This window comes from Aplysia californica, unplaced genomic scaffold (genome assembly GCF_000002075.1).
Source record: "Aplysia californica isolate F4 #8 unplaced genomic scaffold, AplCal3.0 scaffold00415, whole genome shotgun sequence".
Taxonomy (NCBI): domain Eukaryota; kingdom Metazoa; phylum Mollusca; class Gastropoda; order Aplysiida; family Aplysiidae; genus Aplysia; species Aplysia californica.
In genome coordinates, this window is record NW_004797685.1 from 299,239 (window position 1) to 317,963 (window position 18,725).

The 18,725-nt window shown below is 38.7% G+C and overlaps 2 protein-coding genes across 2 annotated transcripts in view; one reads left to right on the forward strand and one right to left on the reverse strand.

Annotated features, from left to right (window-relative positions):
• LOC101860674 overlaps positions 1–2,722 on the forward strand; it is a gene marked incomplete in the record, with an annotated part of 17,477 nt that extends 14,755 nt beyond the window's left edge. The window contains 1 exon segment of the mRNA XM_005104339.3: positions 2,266–2,722. Coding sequence (XP_005104396.2) covers positions 2,266–2,505 — 240 coding nt within the window.
• A 14,015-nt stretch (positions 2,723–16,737) lies between these two features.
• LOC101860913 (dipeptidyl peptidase 9) overlaps positions 16,738–18,725 on the reverse strand; it is a gene marked incomplete in the record, with an annotated part of 31,800 nt that continues 29,812 nt past the window's right edge. Inside the window, 2 exon segments of the mRNA XM_013085874.2 lie at positions 16,738–17,008; positions 18,314–18,425. Of these exon segments, the coding sequence (XP_012941328.1) occupies positions 16,916–17,008; positions 18,314–18,425 (205 nt within the window).

Sequence of the window (18,725 nt, forward strand, 5' to 3'; positions counted from 1 at the left end):
CCGAGAAAGGTAATTATTTTTTAAAGGTTCACTGTTAGTTTATGAAAAATACGCGGCAAACAGGAAAACGTCCCCTCTTCTTGGAGGCGAAGCAGAAGGTCAGGTGTGTAAGTCGCCACACGTGTTACGTCTGACAACTGTATCTTTGGCCCCCAATACCTACCGCCCAAAATTATTATTTTTCACCCCGCCCCCTCCCTTCCCAAACACATGCACAGTCCATGTACCCCCTCCCCTTTTCCAAACAATCAGTCTTTAAATTCAACATGCATCCCCCCCCTCCCCCCACATACACAGAGGTGATAAACCATCTCTCACCCGCCTCTATTAATTTGTTATTCTATCTAGAATGTCTATCGGTCTATCCACCAGTTTGATCAGCTCTGAAGCAATTAATCAATTCGTCCACTTTTAGCAAGAATCATCCGGCCTATCTCGAAGAACATGTTATTATTATTATTACAAGTACCAGCTGACCAGAAAAAAAGTTTGTCCAAAGAAATTATGTGAATAACTGTCATGCTAATGGCCCAATTGACACCAACATTCACCAAAAGCTAGGACATACATCCGGATTATGGTTTTTAAGTAGTTCATAGCTAATGTGCAACGGAAAGAGGATAAAGCAGTTCACCCCTGACCCCTGTACATCATGCTTTTGCAGTCAAGATGGATCAGTAAACGAAATCTCCCAAATCGGCATGTGCTTTATTTGCTCGAGCATACGGGATAGATATCTGTAACAAACATAACGTTCCAAGCAGTAGGTCCATTTTGAAATGGGCTGCAAATTTTCAAAGGTTTTGGTCCATGGAAAATAATACATTTGAATCCTAGGGTCCCGAATAACACACTGTAGGCAACCTGTAAAAACAACGCTCTCTTAACCCTTCCAACCCCAGCCATTTTTGTGCACTCCCTAACCCCAGTCCCAGTCAATACAGCAGTATTTCAGAAAAAGAGGCCTGCTTTCTAAAAAATGATGACGTATCTTTGTAATGAGGTTTAGATAGACAATAACATATAACAATGTTTAAAGGTGAATGAAGAAATATTATGAAAATTAACGTTTAATTAGGTTTGCTAATTTCGAAAAATGCGCAAATTCAGTACCCCCGAAACAGAGAACAATATACGCTCTTGGGACGGTGAGAAGTACAAGCGCTGCTGAAAATAAACGCACATGGGGCTGGAAGGGTCAAAAAGTTTTGGGTGGTCCGTGATTCGGTGAACTCTGACCGGTACCTCGTCATTCTATCAACGTTCTGGAGAAGCTTTGGCATTATTTGTTGATGATGGAGGGACATAAAACCAGAACCTTTAGCAAGGTGGGGCTGCTCCTCATGACGTCAGAGCTGTTCAGCGGTTAATCAGCAATCCCTTTTGGTAACAGAACAGTAATTCCCACCGAGCACAACTGAACTCCAGACAATCTGGACCTTAGTCCATTGGGTTTTCACTATTTGGAGTGTTTGATTGAAGGACAAAGTGTGTTAGATTCCTTCGAAAGTATCCAAGACTTGAGAAAAACCATCATAGGGAGCATGAAGGAGACCCCCCCCCCCCAAAGCAGTGTCAACGCCTGCATTGTCAAATTCACTTAACGTGTCAGAATATGCTTGACTCGAAATTAGGGATATCTGGAAGATGTCTTGTAACTTTGTAGTGGCTGTCATAATTTATTGTCATTAGTGGCTGTCATAATTTATTGTCATTAGTGGCTGTCATAATTTATTGTCATTAATACATAATAAATCCACATGGATGTTACACTTTTCTGCAAACTTTTGTGTTCTTAATTTTATTCACAACTGTTTTATCCGCAGTCTTTTAGACGAACTTTGTTCTGGTCACCTGGTGTTGTTTTTTTAATGTTATTTTTATCATTATTACTATTTTATCTTCATCATCATCATCATCATCATCATCATGGAAGATGTGCGTTCTGGGTACTCCAATGAGCAGGAACAAAGTATCACATGTTGCTGGGACCACGCTGAGCTAACGAGATTGCGGTCGGACCATCATTGGAGCAATGTGATAAGAACTTTGTGAATGAAGAGCTCAGCCCACGCTGCCGAAGATGCAGCCATCATCATCATCATCATCATCATCATCATCATCATCATCATCATCATCATCATCATCATCATTGTTATTATTATTATTATTATTATTATTTTTATTATTATTATTATTATTATTATTATTATCATTATTATTATTATCATCAACATTATTATTTTCATTATCTCTCCTCCACAGATCATCTGTTTTAGAGGTGTCTGTCACCCAGCCTGGCACAAAGACTACAAAAGAGACATCAATGACCAACGTCCAATAAACTTCCAGTGGCAAGAAGGCCGGTCATTTCACTTCACAGTGCCCAAACCCGCGCCTGGGCTAGCTTCCCTGGAGGCTATCCGGGATGGTCAAGACATGTTCTCAGAGATTGGCCGGATGATTCTCACAAAAAGTGGACGAACTGATTTGCTTAAGAGCTGATCCAAAGTATAGACAGATTGATAGACATACTAGATAGAATAACAAATAGACGATTCATCTGACTGCTAGACCGACAGGTCGTTTGAAGACAGATTGACACTTATTTACTATGCGTACAGATAGACGATTCATGAGACGAATTGACTGATAGACATACAGATAATCGTACAAATAGACGAGTCATCCGACGGATAGACAGACAGGTTTTTTAAAGACAGAAAAATACAAATTCACGATCCAGATGACGAATAGACTGATAGGTCGCGTGAAGACAGACTGACACTCATACAAATAGAAAATTCGTCTGACGGATAGTCCAATACTGATAGATATCATTTGACGACAAGCAGACAGTCATACAAATAAACGATTCAACTGATGGATAGAATAATATATTATTTATCGTATTTTACTACATCACACATACACACACACACACACACACTCTCACACACACACACACACACACACACACACACACACACACACACACACACACACACACACACACACACACACACACACACACGCACACACACACACACATATATATATATATATATGTATATATATATACCGATTGTTATTATATGTGTGTATATATTTTTTTTTATTCATATATATATAGATATATATGTATATAATATATAACGATTATTATATGTGTGTATATATTTCTTTATACCCTCGAATAGATTTCTGGCCTAATTTTGAAAAGGTGAAAATCGCGCTACATTAATCATCCTGGTAATTAATCTAGCTTATTCAAAGACGAAACGACACGTAAGACTAATTTTTGAACAAAACGTCAATTTATACACAAACAACTCACAACAAGAAGACCACCTTCCAAAAAACGAAAAACACGATTTAAGGGAAATTGCATGTATTGCTTTAGAGAGCGTGATTTCAATAGCGAGTCTGCCCGCTTTGGCGTTTAGTTCAAAAACTAGTCTTACATAATATTACCGTTTCGTCTTTGAATAAGCTAAACTAATGTATATATACATATATATGTGTGTGTGTGTGAATGTATGTCTGTGTGTGTCTGTGTGTGTGTGTGTGTGTGTGTGTGTGTGTGTGTGTGTGTGTGTGTGTGTGTAACTGTATAATATATCATTCTAATAAATATATATAATATTTTATATATATAAATAATATATATGTGTGTATGTTATTTGTGTGTGTGTTATTTGTGTGTGTTATTTGTGTGTATGTATTATGTAATCATATATTACATAATGTTTTTTTATTTGTTTTTATGTTGTTTGTATATATTTATATATGAGACAAACAAACAGACACACACAGAGTAAATTAATTACAGGCATGTTATCATAATAAATGGAAAAGCTCACATTCGTCCAAACTGGCGTCGGTGGTCTAGTGGTTAGGCTGCCTGACTCGTAATCGTAAGATTGTGGGTCAGGGCGTTCGATGCTCAGCTTCCCTTGAGAAAGACACTTCACGCAATGTTTGTATCCACTAAACGGTCATTTCTACATTCTGAGATAAACGTTAGGCCTAAAGTCGGAGGTTCTAGCTCTTAAATAACCTTAAAATTAATAATACAAGCTGTGTTAAACCTGTACAATGTCACTCATTTTAGCTTTAGTGAGCGTTTTACGGCACTTGCAACACAATTGGGTCATAAAAGTAAGAGGATTAGAGAATAACAAACATAAAAAGAAGGAAGAGAGAAAGAGAACAAAATGTTTACATAAGAAGTAGCAACCCACCCCAGAGAACTCGCCAACCATCCACTATTTCGTTCATTTAAACAAACAAAAGATTATTTCCCAATTGAGGACATACCGATAGACGTACAAATAGTCGAGTCAATGTTTGTCCAACTGACAGATAGAGGGGTAGATGTATTGAGGAGTTAGAGACAGAAGAACAAATAGACGAGTCCATGTTTGTCCAACTGACGGATAGGGAGATAGGCATATTGAGGACATACAGCCAGACATACAAATAGACAATTCTACGCTTGTCCAACTGACGGATAGAGGGGTAGACATATTGAGGACATACAGACAGAAGTACAAATAGACGAGTCCATGTTTGTCCAACTGAGGGATAGAGAGATAGACATATTGAGGACATACAGCCAGACATACAAATAGACGATTCTATGCTTGTCCAACTGACGAATAGAGGGATAGATGTATTGAGGACATACAGACAGAGGTACGAACAGACAAGTCCATGTTTGTGGAATATGTTGAAAGATGAATAGTGAGTTTGTGAATGCGTGTGTTTTATTTACGTGTGTGTGCGTGTGTGTGCGTGTGTGTGTGTGTGTGTGTGTGTGCGTGTGTGTGCGTGTGTGTGCGTGTGCGTGTGCGTGCGTGTGCGTGTGTGTGTGTGTGTGTGTGTGTGTGTGTGTGTGTGTGTGTGTGTGTGTATGTGTGTGAAAGATAGGGAGAGAGAGGGGGGGGGACAGACAGACAGTCGAATAGGCAGAAGGACAGGCAGACAAACAGCCAGCCAGCCAGACAGACAAACAGACAGACAGACAGACAGACAGACAGACAGACAGACAGACAGACAGACAGACAGACAGACAGACAGACAGACAGACAGACAGACAGACAGAAAAATTATGTTTTGACTGTTAATGCTAAGTAGTTTACGTATAATGGGGGGGGGGGGGTCTACACATGTATGTGTGTGTTGTGATTTGGACTAGTTATATACACATTATTATGTTAAAGCATGTATCTACATTTGTATTATGTAGGTGCCAGTATACGAATGTGTGGGTAAGCTTGCGCATACCATGCCCATGCGCGTTGGTGTATGTGTGTGTGTGCGTGTGTGTGCACGAGTGTGTGTGTGTGTGTGTGTGTGCGTTCGTGCGTACGTGTGTGTGTGTGTATGTGTGTGCGTGTGTGTGCACGAGTGTGTGTGTGTGTGTGCGTACGTGTGTGTGTGTGTGTGTGTGTGTGTGTGTGTATGTGTGTGTGCGTGCGTGCGCACGCGTACGTTTATATATGTTAATAATGTGTGTGCCATACACTACACTTCTGACACTTAAGAATGCTAGTATGGGTACGTATATTATTATCGTATAATATAAGTGTTAATATCTATTACAGACAGTAACACATGAACACATTGATCTCTCCGCCCTTTGTGTTTTATACTATGAAAACATCCACCATTTCTTTATCCTAAGCTGAATACGACGTCTGCAAATACAGGGTGATCCCTTAAAAAAAACTTTACTTTACAACTTCTTTTTCGAATATATTCTTCAAAATTTGTACTAGAATGTTGTAATTTGAAACAGACATAATTCATTCAAAAGAAATTTGTTTGACATAAAATTGACAAAAAGGAAACTTATTTTCGAAAATGGAATGGCTTTTAAAAACCTCCTATAAATGCAAAATGCACCAGTTCAAAAGATTTTGTAAGGAAAGTCAGGAAATGATTGGTTTGGGGTTTGTTTGTTTTTTCCTTTCCTTTTTATTTTCAGAATCTAATCTTTCCATCCCGGTAACCTTTAAACAATATTTCTTTTCTCATACAGAGTTAAAAATATTTTTTAAATTCTGAAATTCTGAGAACCGATGGTCTGTAAGTCCTCTTTTTGACTCGACACTCTTTAACGCGTCATTGGCAATGTTCAGTGGTGGCCACACACAAGGGGCTACTCAACAATGAGTACTCAAAGCCACACACACTGTACACCTTACAGTATGGAGCTGAGCCGTTTCTAGTGACAATGGGGAGGGGCGGGTTGAGGTTGCCCAAATAGACAACATTTGTGGAGTTGATACAACTATAACCTGAAAGTTCAGTGAAAGGTAAATATGGGCTCTGCCAAGGAACCAAATGTCATAGAGGAAATGTTCACGCTTTTCAAGACGATCGAGGAGTCATGAACTCATTGCTATCCCCTGATAGCTTCACGAACAGGAAAATGGTACCTTCGTAGATGAAGATCTGCCTTGAGAATGCGAACCGTTGAGATGTTGTAAAGTCATTGCTGCTGGCATCGTCTACAGCTCATGGAGCTCATCTACTGATTTCTGCACCCTGATGACGTTTAAAGGGGTGCGAACGGTGTGTGTTTGGCCTGAAGTGGTCGTTTTGTCTGGGACTGTTTAGTTCTGATTTTCTACAGGTCCTAGCTGATGGACCATTTCCACCCTTGACATCAAAGAAGGCCTTAAGGGTACTCTAACACTATTTCCGTACCATGTGCGAAACTTATGAAATGAGTTGATGGTGAGGAAATGTTCAATATAAAAACGTCTCTGCTCTTTACTAATCTAAACCATGATCTCAGCAGGCAAAGGAAACTTAAGAAAAACTATCTGCAAACTTCTGTCGGCCTGTTAGACTACTGTAGTTTCCAATATGGCGCAATCGTTGGGATTTTTAGGGGTAGGCCTAACACGAACCAATGCGTCATGCTACAAAAATGGGGACATAGCTGAAAATGGGTTGGGGGGGGGGGTTTTACGCGCTATGTAGAGCAAAACTATTCTGTGGATTTATCTAAAATCAATTTCAGACAAATTCCTTTTGACTTCCAAATGGTGTGTACAAATTTGAAGCTCACAACTTCAATGTAGAGGAAAATATTAACCAAAAAAGTTGTACAGTTGGGTGGGGTTTTTTGTTTTTGTTTTGTTTTTGTTCGTTGTTTTTTGTTGTTGTTGGGGGGTTTTTTTTGGGGGGGGGGGTGGATCACCCTGTATTTCGATCGGCATCATCATAGACTTATACACAATTATAAATTAATATCCATGGCTGTGCATTGTGCACTATGACGCAATTCCTGTTCATCATGGAACGAACCATTTGGCTCTATTCATGGTTCCATAATGAAGGGCAAGGTCAAGGTCAAGGAGATAAAGGTTACGCACGCACCCGACTATAGACTATGAATTTATAACGAGATGTGTGTTTTGCCCTTCATTTAGGCTCCAATGATGAGCACCAGCGTAACGGGGGGGTTTTTTCTTCTTTTTTTTCTTCTTTATTTTCCTTCTTTTTAGTTTGTTTGTTTTGTTTGTTTGTTGTTGTTGTTGTTGTTGTTCTTTTTTCCTTTTTTTTTTGGGGGGGGGGGGTATAGAGAGCAAAGAACTGTGGCCACTACAGACTACAGTTACCGATCTAGGGTATAATTCAAGTCGATGATCCCAAAAGACATACAACAGGTGCGTGTCTTGAGAAAAGTCCAAGTTGTTAATTTTGGATATCAAATTTTATTGTAGTAAATTCAATACTGAACACGCTGATTTTCGAATTTTTCAATTATCTTTAATAGTGTTAAAGATATGCCACATTTTGTAACAGCGTGTAAAAAAACAAAGTTTGGAGAAAAATGGCTTTAAACTTAGAATGTTGACCAAATTTCTAGAGCATTTTCAACCTTCGGTGGAGCACAATATGTTGCAAAGATAAGTAATAAAAAATATTTAGACTAAAAACATTATCATAAAATCTTGTCAATGGGCTATTTTTTTTAAAAACCAGTTGAAAGTGTGTTTTCATATGGAACTTTATTTTTGACTGGTTACGACCTTTTTGACCTTTTCAAATTTCACCCGTAACTAAAGAAATAGCTTTGCCGAGAACTGGGACCTTTCTCCAGGCACACACACTATAATTAATTTACCGTACTTACTTACAGTGTGATCCAAAAAAAAAACTTTACAACTTTTTTTTCTGAATATCTCGCACAAAAATAGTTCTGGAAAGCTGTAATTTGGAACAGACATAATTCATTCAAAAGGAATTTGTTTGGTATGAAATCCACGAAGAAGAAACATGTTTTGAAAACGGAAACGGCTAAAAGAAAAAAAAGCACCCAAAAATGAAAAGTTCACGAATGTTTAAAAATCTTGTACAGGAAGTCGTGAAAAGATAAGTTGACCTTTTTCTTTATTTTCTCTTTGACATTGACATTAATTTTCCATCCCTGTGACATTTACACAATATTTAAATTATTTTACAGAGTTTTAAAAAACTAATGATTTCATTCTGAATTCCTAGAAGCAGTGCTCCACATTCCCTCCTTTGGACTCGACATATTTCTAACGCGTCGTTCGAAATGTTCAGTGGCGCACTAACACAAGGACCTGCTAAACCAAGAGTTTTTAAAGCCACATACACTGTACATGTTCACTAAGAAGTGGCTTCTAGATACAATAGACAGAGTGGGGTGTCCAATAGACAGCATTTTGGGAGTTAACATATCCCGCAGGGTGAAAATGGGCTTTGCACTAAACCAAATGTCATCGAGGAAATTATCCCTCTTTACAAGACAATCGAGGAATCATGAACACATTGCTATGCCCTGATCCATGTCATCTCGGCCTAGCGAAGATGAACACGGTATAGTCTTAGGTTAAGATCTGCCATGAGAATGCAGACCGTTGATGTACAGGAAAGTCCTAGCTGCAGATCGTCTACGGACAGACGTCCCATGGGACTCGGCTACTGAAATCTGCACTCTGGTGACGTTTAAAGGGCTGCGCATGGTGCGTGTTCAACCTCAAGTGGTCATGTTTTAAAGAACTTTTTAGTTCTGATTCGCTATCGATCCAAACTGACGAAACTTCTCTACTCATGACGCCATAGGTCTTGAGGGCACCTAAGCATTCTCTCCATGCCGTGCGCAGAACTTATAGAATGTCAGGGATGGTGAGTTTGTGGAGAGGTTATGTTCAATACAAAAAGCTCTCTGCTCTTTACTAAACGTAACCATGATCTAAGCTGGCGAACAAAATTTGGGACAAATAATATCTGCAGACTTCTGTTGACTTGTTAGACTGCTGTAGATTGCAATAAGGCGCGATTGTTGCAACTTTTAGTGGTAGGCCTGATGCGAACTGGTGCGTCATGCTTTGAAAATGGCGACAAGGTTTTAAATGGGTTGTTTTTCTAATGCGCTGTATAGAGCAAAACCATTCAATGGACTTATCTAAAATACATATCAGACAAATTCCTTTTGGCTTCCAAATGTTATGCTGAAATATGAAATGCAAAACTTCAGTATGGAGGAAGATATTTAAAAAACAAGTTGTAAAGTTTTTTTGGGATCACCCTGCACTTACTAACTTGACAATTTGATTCTGAAACCGGGACCCCCAAAGATACATAATTTCTATAGAAATAAGCCTGAGTCCTCTGGTTTCATGTTTTTCTATGCTACTACTTGTAATGTAATGATTATGATGTGAATTTCTGCCAGCCAAAAACTGTACAGTGTACAGTTTACGCCATTGGTGGAACCACGCGTCGGAGAGTCCGTGATTTGAATAAAAGCATTAAATATAACCTTGTTGATTGAGAAACTAAGCCTGTGAATTTGATCGTTTATTTTTTTTTTGGTCGCTTGTTTGTTCTTTTGTTCGTTTTGTTTGTTTAAGTAAAGAGAAGCACATCGACACAATGACATCATTGTCTGACAGTATGTGCACTACGTTGGCTCTGTTGAGTTTCATTCTTTCTTTTTCAGGGGAGGAGAAAGGGGAGAGGGTGGGGGGGGGGGGGGGTGGATACGCTTTCAGTTGCCGACTGACCTTAAGCCATACTCAAATACGATAATTTGACATTTATTTTTAATTTTAATTTTTTTTTTTTTAAACAACGTTTTCCTTTACTTAAAACTAAAACAAACCAGAAAAAAGTTCAGATAAAGACTCATTGGACATTTAATCACGTAAAAATAAAAGATAGGTTTGGGCAAGATAGAAGATCATCTGTTTGAGTCAAGAGAGGCAAATCGACACACAGACAAAAAGGGAAGACAAACAGACAGACAGAAACAACAGAGGGAAAGCAAAGAAGTAGGGCGTACCAGTGGCGCCCTCCAACCACCTGTGTGTAAGTGTAAGCACATCTGCACAGAATTCGTCATTTACTTAGTGCTGTGGAAAAAGTAATTAATTGTTTGTTTGAGTAAAGAGAAGCACATCGACACAATGGTGGTCATTTAGTGCTGTGAAAAAGTAAGACAAACAGACAGAAACAACAGAGGGAAAGTTAAGAAGTAGGACCTACCAGTGGCGCCCTCCAACCATCCATACAGACAGAAACAACAGAGGGAAAGTTAAGAAGTAGGACCTATCAGTGGCACCCTCCAACTCCAACCATCCACACAGACAGAAACAACAGAGGGAAAGTTAAGAAGTAGGACCTACCGGTGGCGCCCTCCAACCACCTGTGGGAAAAAGTCGGACAGACTGAAACAACAGACAAGCAGACAGACATGGTCAGGCAAGGTATGGCGAGATTATCATATTACAAGTATTATCAAAAAAAGAAATAAAACAGCAACAGAAACTGAGGCCAGGGACAAAGATTACCATAGGGAATTGTTTTTTTTATTATTATTATTACAGGCAGATCATACTGAGCTGAGGATGACACCACTGTGACATTATAAAAGTTCACCCTTCACAAACTCATGACCGAATTCAATGAAGTGAACACATTACAATCAATCAATGTACATTGAAATGTTCACTCTCTACAACAACAGACATGGGCAATTGTGTTGAAATAACAAGCCTGATTATTAAGCTATTTCAAATATCTCACAGTAGAAAATTAAGTGACATCGGTTGCCAATACCTCAACTCTCCGAAGTGAGACTTAAACTTATACTAAATGTCACCCAAGAGAATTTAATGAAATATCACTACCTTAGAAAGTTTAATCGGATATTTTTGGCCATTTTTAATTACCAAGCTCATGAGGTCATTCTTCTTCTTCCTCGTTCTCTATGAAAGCAGCTAGACAGTCAGTCCGATGTCGCGTACAAACTGTGTAGTTCGCTTCAACTCTGAGAGACTGCCATAGAGCTTTCTCTCAAGGGGAGCTACATTCTGCCACGTCTGTGCGCGAAGGTCAGAAACCAAATGTTCCAACTGCTCTGCTAAAATCATAAGACTATTCAGAGTGGTCATCAAGAGGTATTCAAAGAATCGGATTCGAAAAATCTGTACCACGTTGTGAAACAAAAAGTTTTTTTTACATCAAATTTCTCAAAACTAGGTACTGAGCAGATAGAACTTTGTAATTCAAGGATAGCGATATATTAAGAAACTACTGATTTTTAATTTTCAAGACCGACAGATTTATTATCAACTCACGGCGGGCCAGTCATTATTAATTACGGGATCAACTTACAGACCAGGCTGGAAACTGCTTGCTGGCTGAATCTGGCCCGCTGGCCGCCGCAGTTTTGCCCATGCCTGCTCTACAGTACAAACTCACAATCACGCCACTCAAGTGAAGACATGAGATATGACCTTACGCAGTTGCGAGCGCCGTAAAACACTTAGGCCTACCAAAACAAATGAAAACATAAGCCATGATGAGGAAAGCTAGAGACATCTTCCACACAGTTATTGTTACTTCCCACAATGTACTACCACACACATTGTCGAGGAGAAAGTGGCAATCTTAAACATGTGGCTGTTTTACACAGTGTCATTATTATGAAAGAAAGCAAGCCCACAAGGGGAGACATTTCTCTCTAATGTAGGGGTCACCACACTGCTGTACGCAGGTCAGATTCAGCCCATAGGTTCAGTTCATCTTGCCCACAGCCATGCGATAAAAAAAACTAAAAAACTCGGAAGATGTGTTCATACATTTCTCAGACTTTGGTAATCAAATAATTTAATCCTTTCATTGAACTCTGAACAAAATTTTATACACGATGCTTTTATATAGACTCCATAACTCTAGCTTGCTAAATGTATCCCACTTTTGCTGAACTTCAATGTGAAATGGTCAATGATGAAATGGTATAGGTTTAACGCACTTATCAACACTATTAGGTTATTTAAGAGAGAAGACCTCCAAGTTTAACGTCCATCTCTGAAAGTACCTACCCAAATGGGAAATTCGCGCATACAGTGCTTTTCCCAAGGACACAACATCAGAATGAGCTGGGGCTTGAACCCTCAAACCCACAATCTCACGATTACGAGTCCGGAAGCCTAACAACTAGGCTACCGACATCTCTTCAATGTGACAAATCTTTCACTTTACACATGTGTATTGTACTTAACAAAATAATTACCTTATCGACGTTCGTCCCTCAAATATAGAGCCCATTTTGAAAAAAAAGTTTGCAGACCCTTGCTCTAATGTAATATAAGTAAGCATTACTCCCAATGTATAGCTACTACACTGTGTGGTTGACGGGAGCCCTGGGGTGGTCTGGTCCTTCTTTCCTATCAAACGTTTTTCGTCCTAATCTCTCTTTTCTGTGTGTTGCTCTCTTGTAACACTTTGATCTTTTGTACTTATATGACCTACTTGTGTTGAAAGTGCCGTAAAACGTGTGCTCACATAAGACTGTTACAAGCCATGAAAACGGTGAAATAAATGCCAGAATAAGTCAACAATTGCAGAAGTTCAAATGTTCTGAATGCCTTGTGACATCCAGGTAAAACATTTGAATCTGAGAGTGAAGAATTCTATTGTCTAGGCATTCTAAATATATTTTCTTGCATAACTGATGACTTAAATCAAGAAGAAAGAATGCGAATAAGAAAGATTTTGATGAACTGCACTCATATATCATTTTGATGAATAAGAACAGATAAAATACAAAAACGATCTATCAACCATAAGTTATTATAAGCCAGTTGCTAATAATAATTCACTCAAAACACCAGACGCCATTTACCAGAAGCGAGTTCACTCTTCAACAAATCTACCGTATATGTCACCTCTGCATGAAACATTGTATCTAACTGTTTTCAACATGATTATTATAACCATCTTGCACAAAGACAATGAATAATATTAATGAGAACACAATATCGACATCTACCTTCACTTTAATCATCATATAATACATCACTAATTCTATCTAAAAAAACAAAACAAAATAACACTATGTCCACAGTAGAAAATGCCATTGACAATATCACTATAACTATAATGCCACCAACAGTCAGTGCTAGTATTAGCACTTTCATAATATCAAATTTGCACGATTCTCTATCAACTTAGTGCGGAGTATGAACACAAACAAAAAAAAACAACCTGTCTCTACCTCTCTGTCTAGTCTAATCTATCCACTTTCTTAAGTTTTCATACACAGAAGGACTTGACAATTCACTAGTGTGTATATGGCTGGAGGGTGCCACTGGTAGGTTCTACTTCTTTGCTTTCCCGAAGTTTCCTTCTGTTGCCTCTGTCCGTCTTACTTTTTCCGAGCACTAAATGATCATTATAGTGTCGATATCGCTTCTCTTTACTCAAACAAACAACTCAATAGCAGTCCATCCTGTTAGAGTAACAAAGCAGATTGCCTATGGTCTTAAATACTACAGCACTCTCTAATACTAGCACACCCAACTTTACAATGTAGCCGCCTCACGACAAACCCAATAGGACCAGCCTTTGTGTTTAGTAGAAGCAAAGTTTACCAGAAACAAATTCTGACAGACAGTATGAAAACAAATCATGACCGTGCAAGCAGATCCTGACAGTGTAAAACATTTCTGACAGCCTAAATAGATGCTGGCAGCTTACACAAATCCTGACAGCGTAATAAATTCAAACAAAAGCTCACAGCATAATAAATTCACACAAATCCTGACAGCATAGCAAATTCACACAAATCCAGACAGCATAACAAATTCACACAAATGCCAAATCCTGACAGCATAACAAATTCACACAAATGCCAAATCCTGACAGCATAACAAATTCACACAAATGCCAAATCCTGACAGCATAACAAATTCACACAAATGCCAAATCCTGACAGTGGGCACAAATTCACACAAATCCTGACATCAAACTTTCAATCAATCGGGACCCAAATTATTCCTTCATCTAAGCCTAGCTTAGGATAAGTTAGGATAATGAGGATAAGTTCCTCATCACAGGCAGACACACCACTATTCCTGCTTGTCTTTATTACAGACCTTCCCAGCCCTTCTCGAGGCCAAGTGAAAACAATTATCTCGCACGCACGCACGCACGCACGCACGCACGCACGCGCACACTCACACACACACACACACACACACACACACTCACACACCATATATCAGAGATGCACAATCACACACACATATACCACAGACATTCACGCACACAAAACCATATTATACCATAGATGCACATGCACACACACCACATACCACAGATGTATATCTACACACACCATATACCAGAGATGCACAATCACACACACATATACCACAGACATTCACGCACACAAAACCATATTATACCATAAATGCACATGCACACACACCACATACCACAGATGTATATCCACACACACCATATACCACAAATGCACGCGCACAATACCTTACAACACATCCGCACACTCACACACTTTGCAGTAAAACACAAACATATGCACACATGGCCACACAAATAACCACTCACACACTTTGCAGTCAAACACAAACGTATGCACACACAGCCACACAAATAACCACTCACACACTTTGCAGTCAAACACAAACGTATGCACACACGGCCACACAGATAACCACTCACACAAACACAAGCAGACACAGGCTAACCCACATTAACTAAAAACCCCAACAACTCCAAAAGCTTGCCTCCATAACGGTGCAGAAACGATTTCAGGTTCAGCATCCCTCCCTTCAAGACTCGCACTGAAGGCCACAAAAATAAAGCAGTGCCGCCCCATAACTGGCCTGTACAGCTATGCACGTTCTCCTGGTCTCTTGTACTCTTGTAACACTCTCAGCTGCATATTATGTACTGTACTTTCACATGCAAAATACTGGCCTGTACAGCCGTGTACTTTCTCCTGCAACCCTGTGACACACTCAGCTGCACACTGTACTTTCTCCTGTAAAACACTGGACTGTATAGCTGTGTACATTCTCCTGTACTCCTGTGACACACTAGGCCACACACTGTGTACTTTCTCCAGTACTTCTGTCAACTTCCGTGACACACTGTGTACTTTCTCCAGTAGTACTGTGATGCATCGTGTACTTTCTCCTGTAGTACTGTGACACATTTTGTATTTTCTCCTGTAGTACTGTGACACATTTTGTATTTTCTCCTGTAGTACTGTGACACATTTTGTATTTTCTCCTGTAGTACTGTGACACATCATGTACTTTCTCCTGTGACACACTGTGTACTTTCTCCTGTGACACACTGTGTACTTTCTCCTATTGTACTGTGACACACTGTGTACTTTCTCCTATTGTACTGTGACACACTGTATACTTTCTCCTGTAGTACTGGAACACACTGTGTACATTTTCCAGTAAAACACTGGCTGTACTCTCTCCTGTGAAATACTGGCATGTACAGCTGTGTACTTTCTCCTGTAGCCCTGTGACATACTAGGCCACACACACGGTATACTTTCGTTTGTAAAATACTGGCATGTATAGGTATGTACTTTCTCCCGTATTGTATCCTGTGACATACCAGACTGCAGCCACACACACTCGACACATTTTGTACAGAGTTCAACACTGTAACTATTCCTCACTTCACGATTGTAAATTCCATTTTATTATTTCAGTACCCTGCGGGTTGTTGGCCGGTGTTCCTGAGTGCTTTGCTCCTTCTTTACTATCAAACACCCGGTGTCCTTACCTCTCCTCCTTTTTTTCTGTTTGTTACTCTCTTGTAACCACCTCTAATCTTTGGCACTTGTATGACCAAACTGTGTTGCAAGTGCCGTAAAATGCTTACTAAATCATAAAACAAAAAGCTTTCGTCCCCATCTCCCCCTTTCCTCCACCCTTCTCTGTCTCTCACTCTGTCTCCCCTTCTCTAAATCAACAACGAGGCTGCATAATACACACACTGACAGTTCAAGATAGTTGTAACACTTACAACAACATAACCTCCAACAAATGTCATTTGAGCTCTCATGAATATGTCAGGCTACATCTCACCCTACACACTTTATATACTTTTTTCATCCTGTTGCTACATTCTTTCATTTTCCAGTGAACTCTTACCCCTTTTCTTTCTATCCATTCTGTGCACACTCATTTCTTTCCATTTCCTTGAGCATCTGTACTTCCATTTTGTCCATCTTTAGCTTGCATTCTTTTGATGCATCCTTCAAAACATTCTCTTCTGTCCATTCATCCACAAAGAAATGTTTCAACTTTCTTTCTATCCTTTCTAACCTTCAGCACCCACATTTCATTTCACTTCATTATCTAAGCACAGTTTCTTTCAGTCCATCCTCCACACACTACTTTTTCCTTCTTTCCATCGTCTCTATACACTTTCGTCTTTCTTTCCATCCTCTCTATTTAGTCTTAGTCTTTCTTTCCATCCTCTATGTTCAATTTTAATCTTTCTTTTCATTCTCTCTATTTAATCTTTGTCTTTTTTTCACATCCCCTGTGCCTACCCTACCAGGGTGTAAACGAGGGTTCAAAGGTCACAAGTGCTCCTGCAGGAACTGTAGCATGGTGGTCTTGTAATGCTCGCTGGCCTCATGGTTCCTGATGCCATGGCGTTCATTGGGGTACACCTGCGAACACACAGACAAAATAAATGTGAAGCATCATGGTGAAATCAGGCACTCAACAAAACAAATATGTAACAATAATCCAAGTGTCCCAGAAACTGCATTTCGCTACCTCAGAATTACAAAGTTCTATCTGACATTTTTGGCCGTTTTGAGTTACTGAGACTATGAGTTCAGAAACCAAATCTTTCTCTCCGCTCTATCAAAATCATAATATCACTGGGGGTCGTGATCAAAATATTTGTAACAGCTTGATAAACATTGAAACTCAAAATTTTTTGCATCAAATTTCTCAAAACGAGGTACTGTTTTTTTATTTTTTTATACTGAGCAGATAAAAACTTCGTAATTCTGAGCAGATAAAAACTTCGTAATTCTGAGGGAGCCATATGTACACACATAATCAATTCTACAAGTGAGCAGCCCACATGAGCTGCTTTCAGCACTACTTCATTTTACAGCAAGTACTAAAATAACTTACCTATCACAGATAAAGTTAACAATTGGTAATAAAAACAAAACTTAGCATAAAAATAATGAGGTTTGTTTTAGTCCGTCATACATTAAATGATATTAAAAACTTACCTGTAACTGGTAAGGTACACAGTAAGTGATATTAAAAACTTACCTGTAACTGGTAAGGTATACAGTAAGTGATATTAAAAACTTACCTGTAACTGGTAAGGTTTACAGTGATATTAAAAACTTACCTGTAACTGGTAAGGTTTACAGTAAGTGATATTAAAAACTTACCTGTAACTGATAAGGTTTACAGTAAGTGATATAAAAAACTTACCTGTAACTGGTATGGTTTACAGTAAGTGATATTAAAAACTTACCTGTAACTGGTAAGGTTTACAGTAAGTGATATGAAAAACTTACCTGTAACTGGTACGGTTTACAGTAAGTGATATGAAAAACTTACCTGTAACTGGTACGGTTTACAGTAAGTGATATTAAAAACTTACCTGTAACTGGTAAGGTATACAGTAAGTGATAATAAAAACTTACCTGTAACTGGTAAGGTATACAGTAAGTGATATTAAAAACTTACCTGTAACTGGTAAGGTTTACAGTGATATTAAAAACTTACCTGTAACTGGTAAGGTTTACAGTAAGTGATATTAAAAACTTACCTGTAACTGATAAGGTTTACAGTAAGTGATATAAAAAACTTACCTGTAACTGGTATGGTTTACAGTAAGTGATATTAAAAACTTACCTGTAACTGGTAAGGTTTACAGTAAGTGATATTAAAAACTTACCTGTAACTGGTACGGTTTACAGTAAGTGATATTAAAAACTTACCTGTAACTGGTAAGGTTTACAGTGGGTAATCAGCTGCTGTATGAGAGAGCTGGAGTGGAGGAAGTGAACGTTCTCATCTATCAGGCCATGGATGAGCAAAAGTTTGTTCTCCCTGCCAATAAAAAACAAAACAAAAACAAGTCATTAACTACAAACTACATACGTACATTCTCGTCTATCAGGCCATATATGAGCAGAAGTTTGTTTTCTCTGCCCTGGTTTTTTTTTTTGTTCATAATTATTGTTTCATACTCTGATTTATGTAAAGTGCCTAGAGATATGTGTACACAGGAGCAGGCAAAATTAAAATGATCCACATTATAATTTTTATTATTATGATTATTATCTTTACCATCATCATTATTATTATTATTATTATTATTATTATTATTATTATTATATTAACATTATT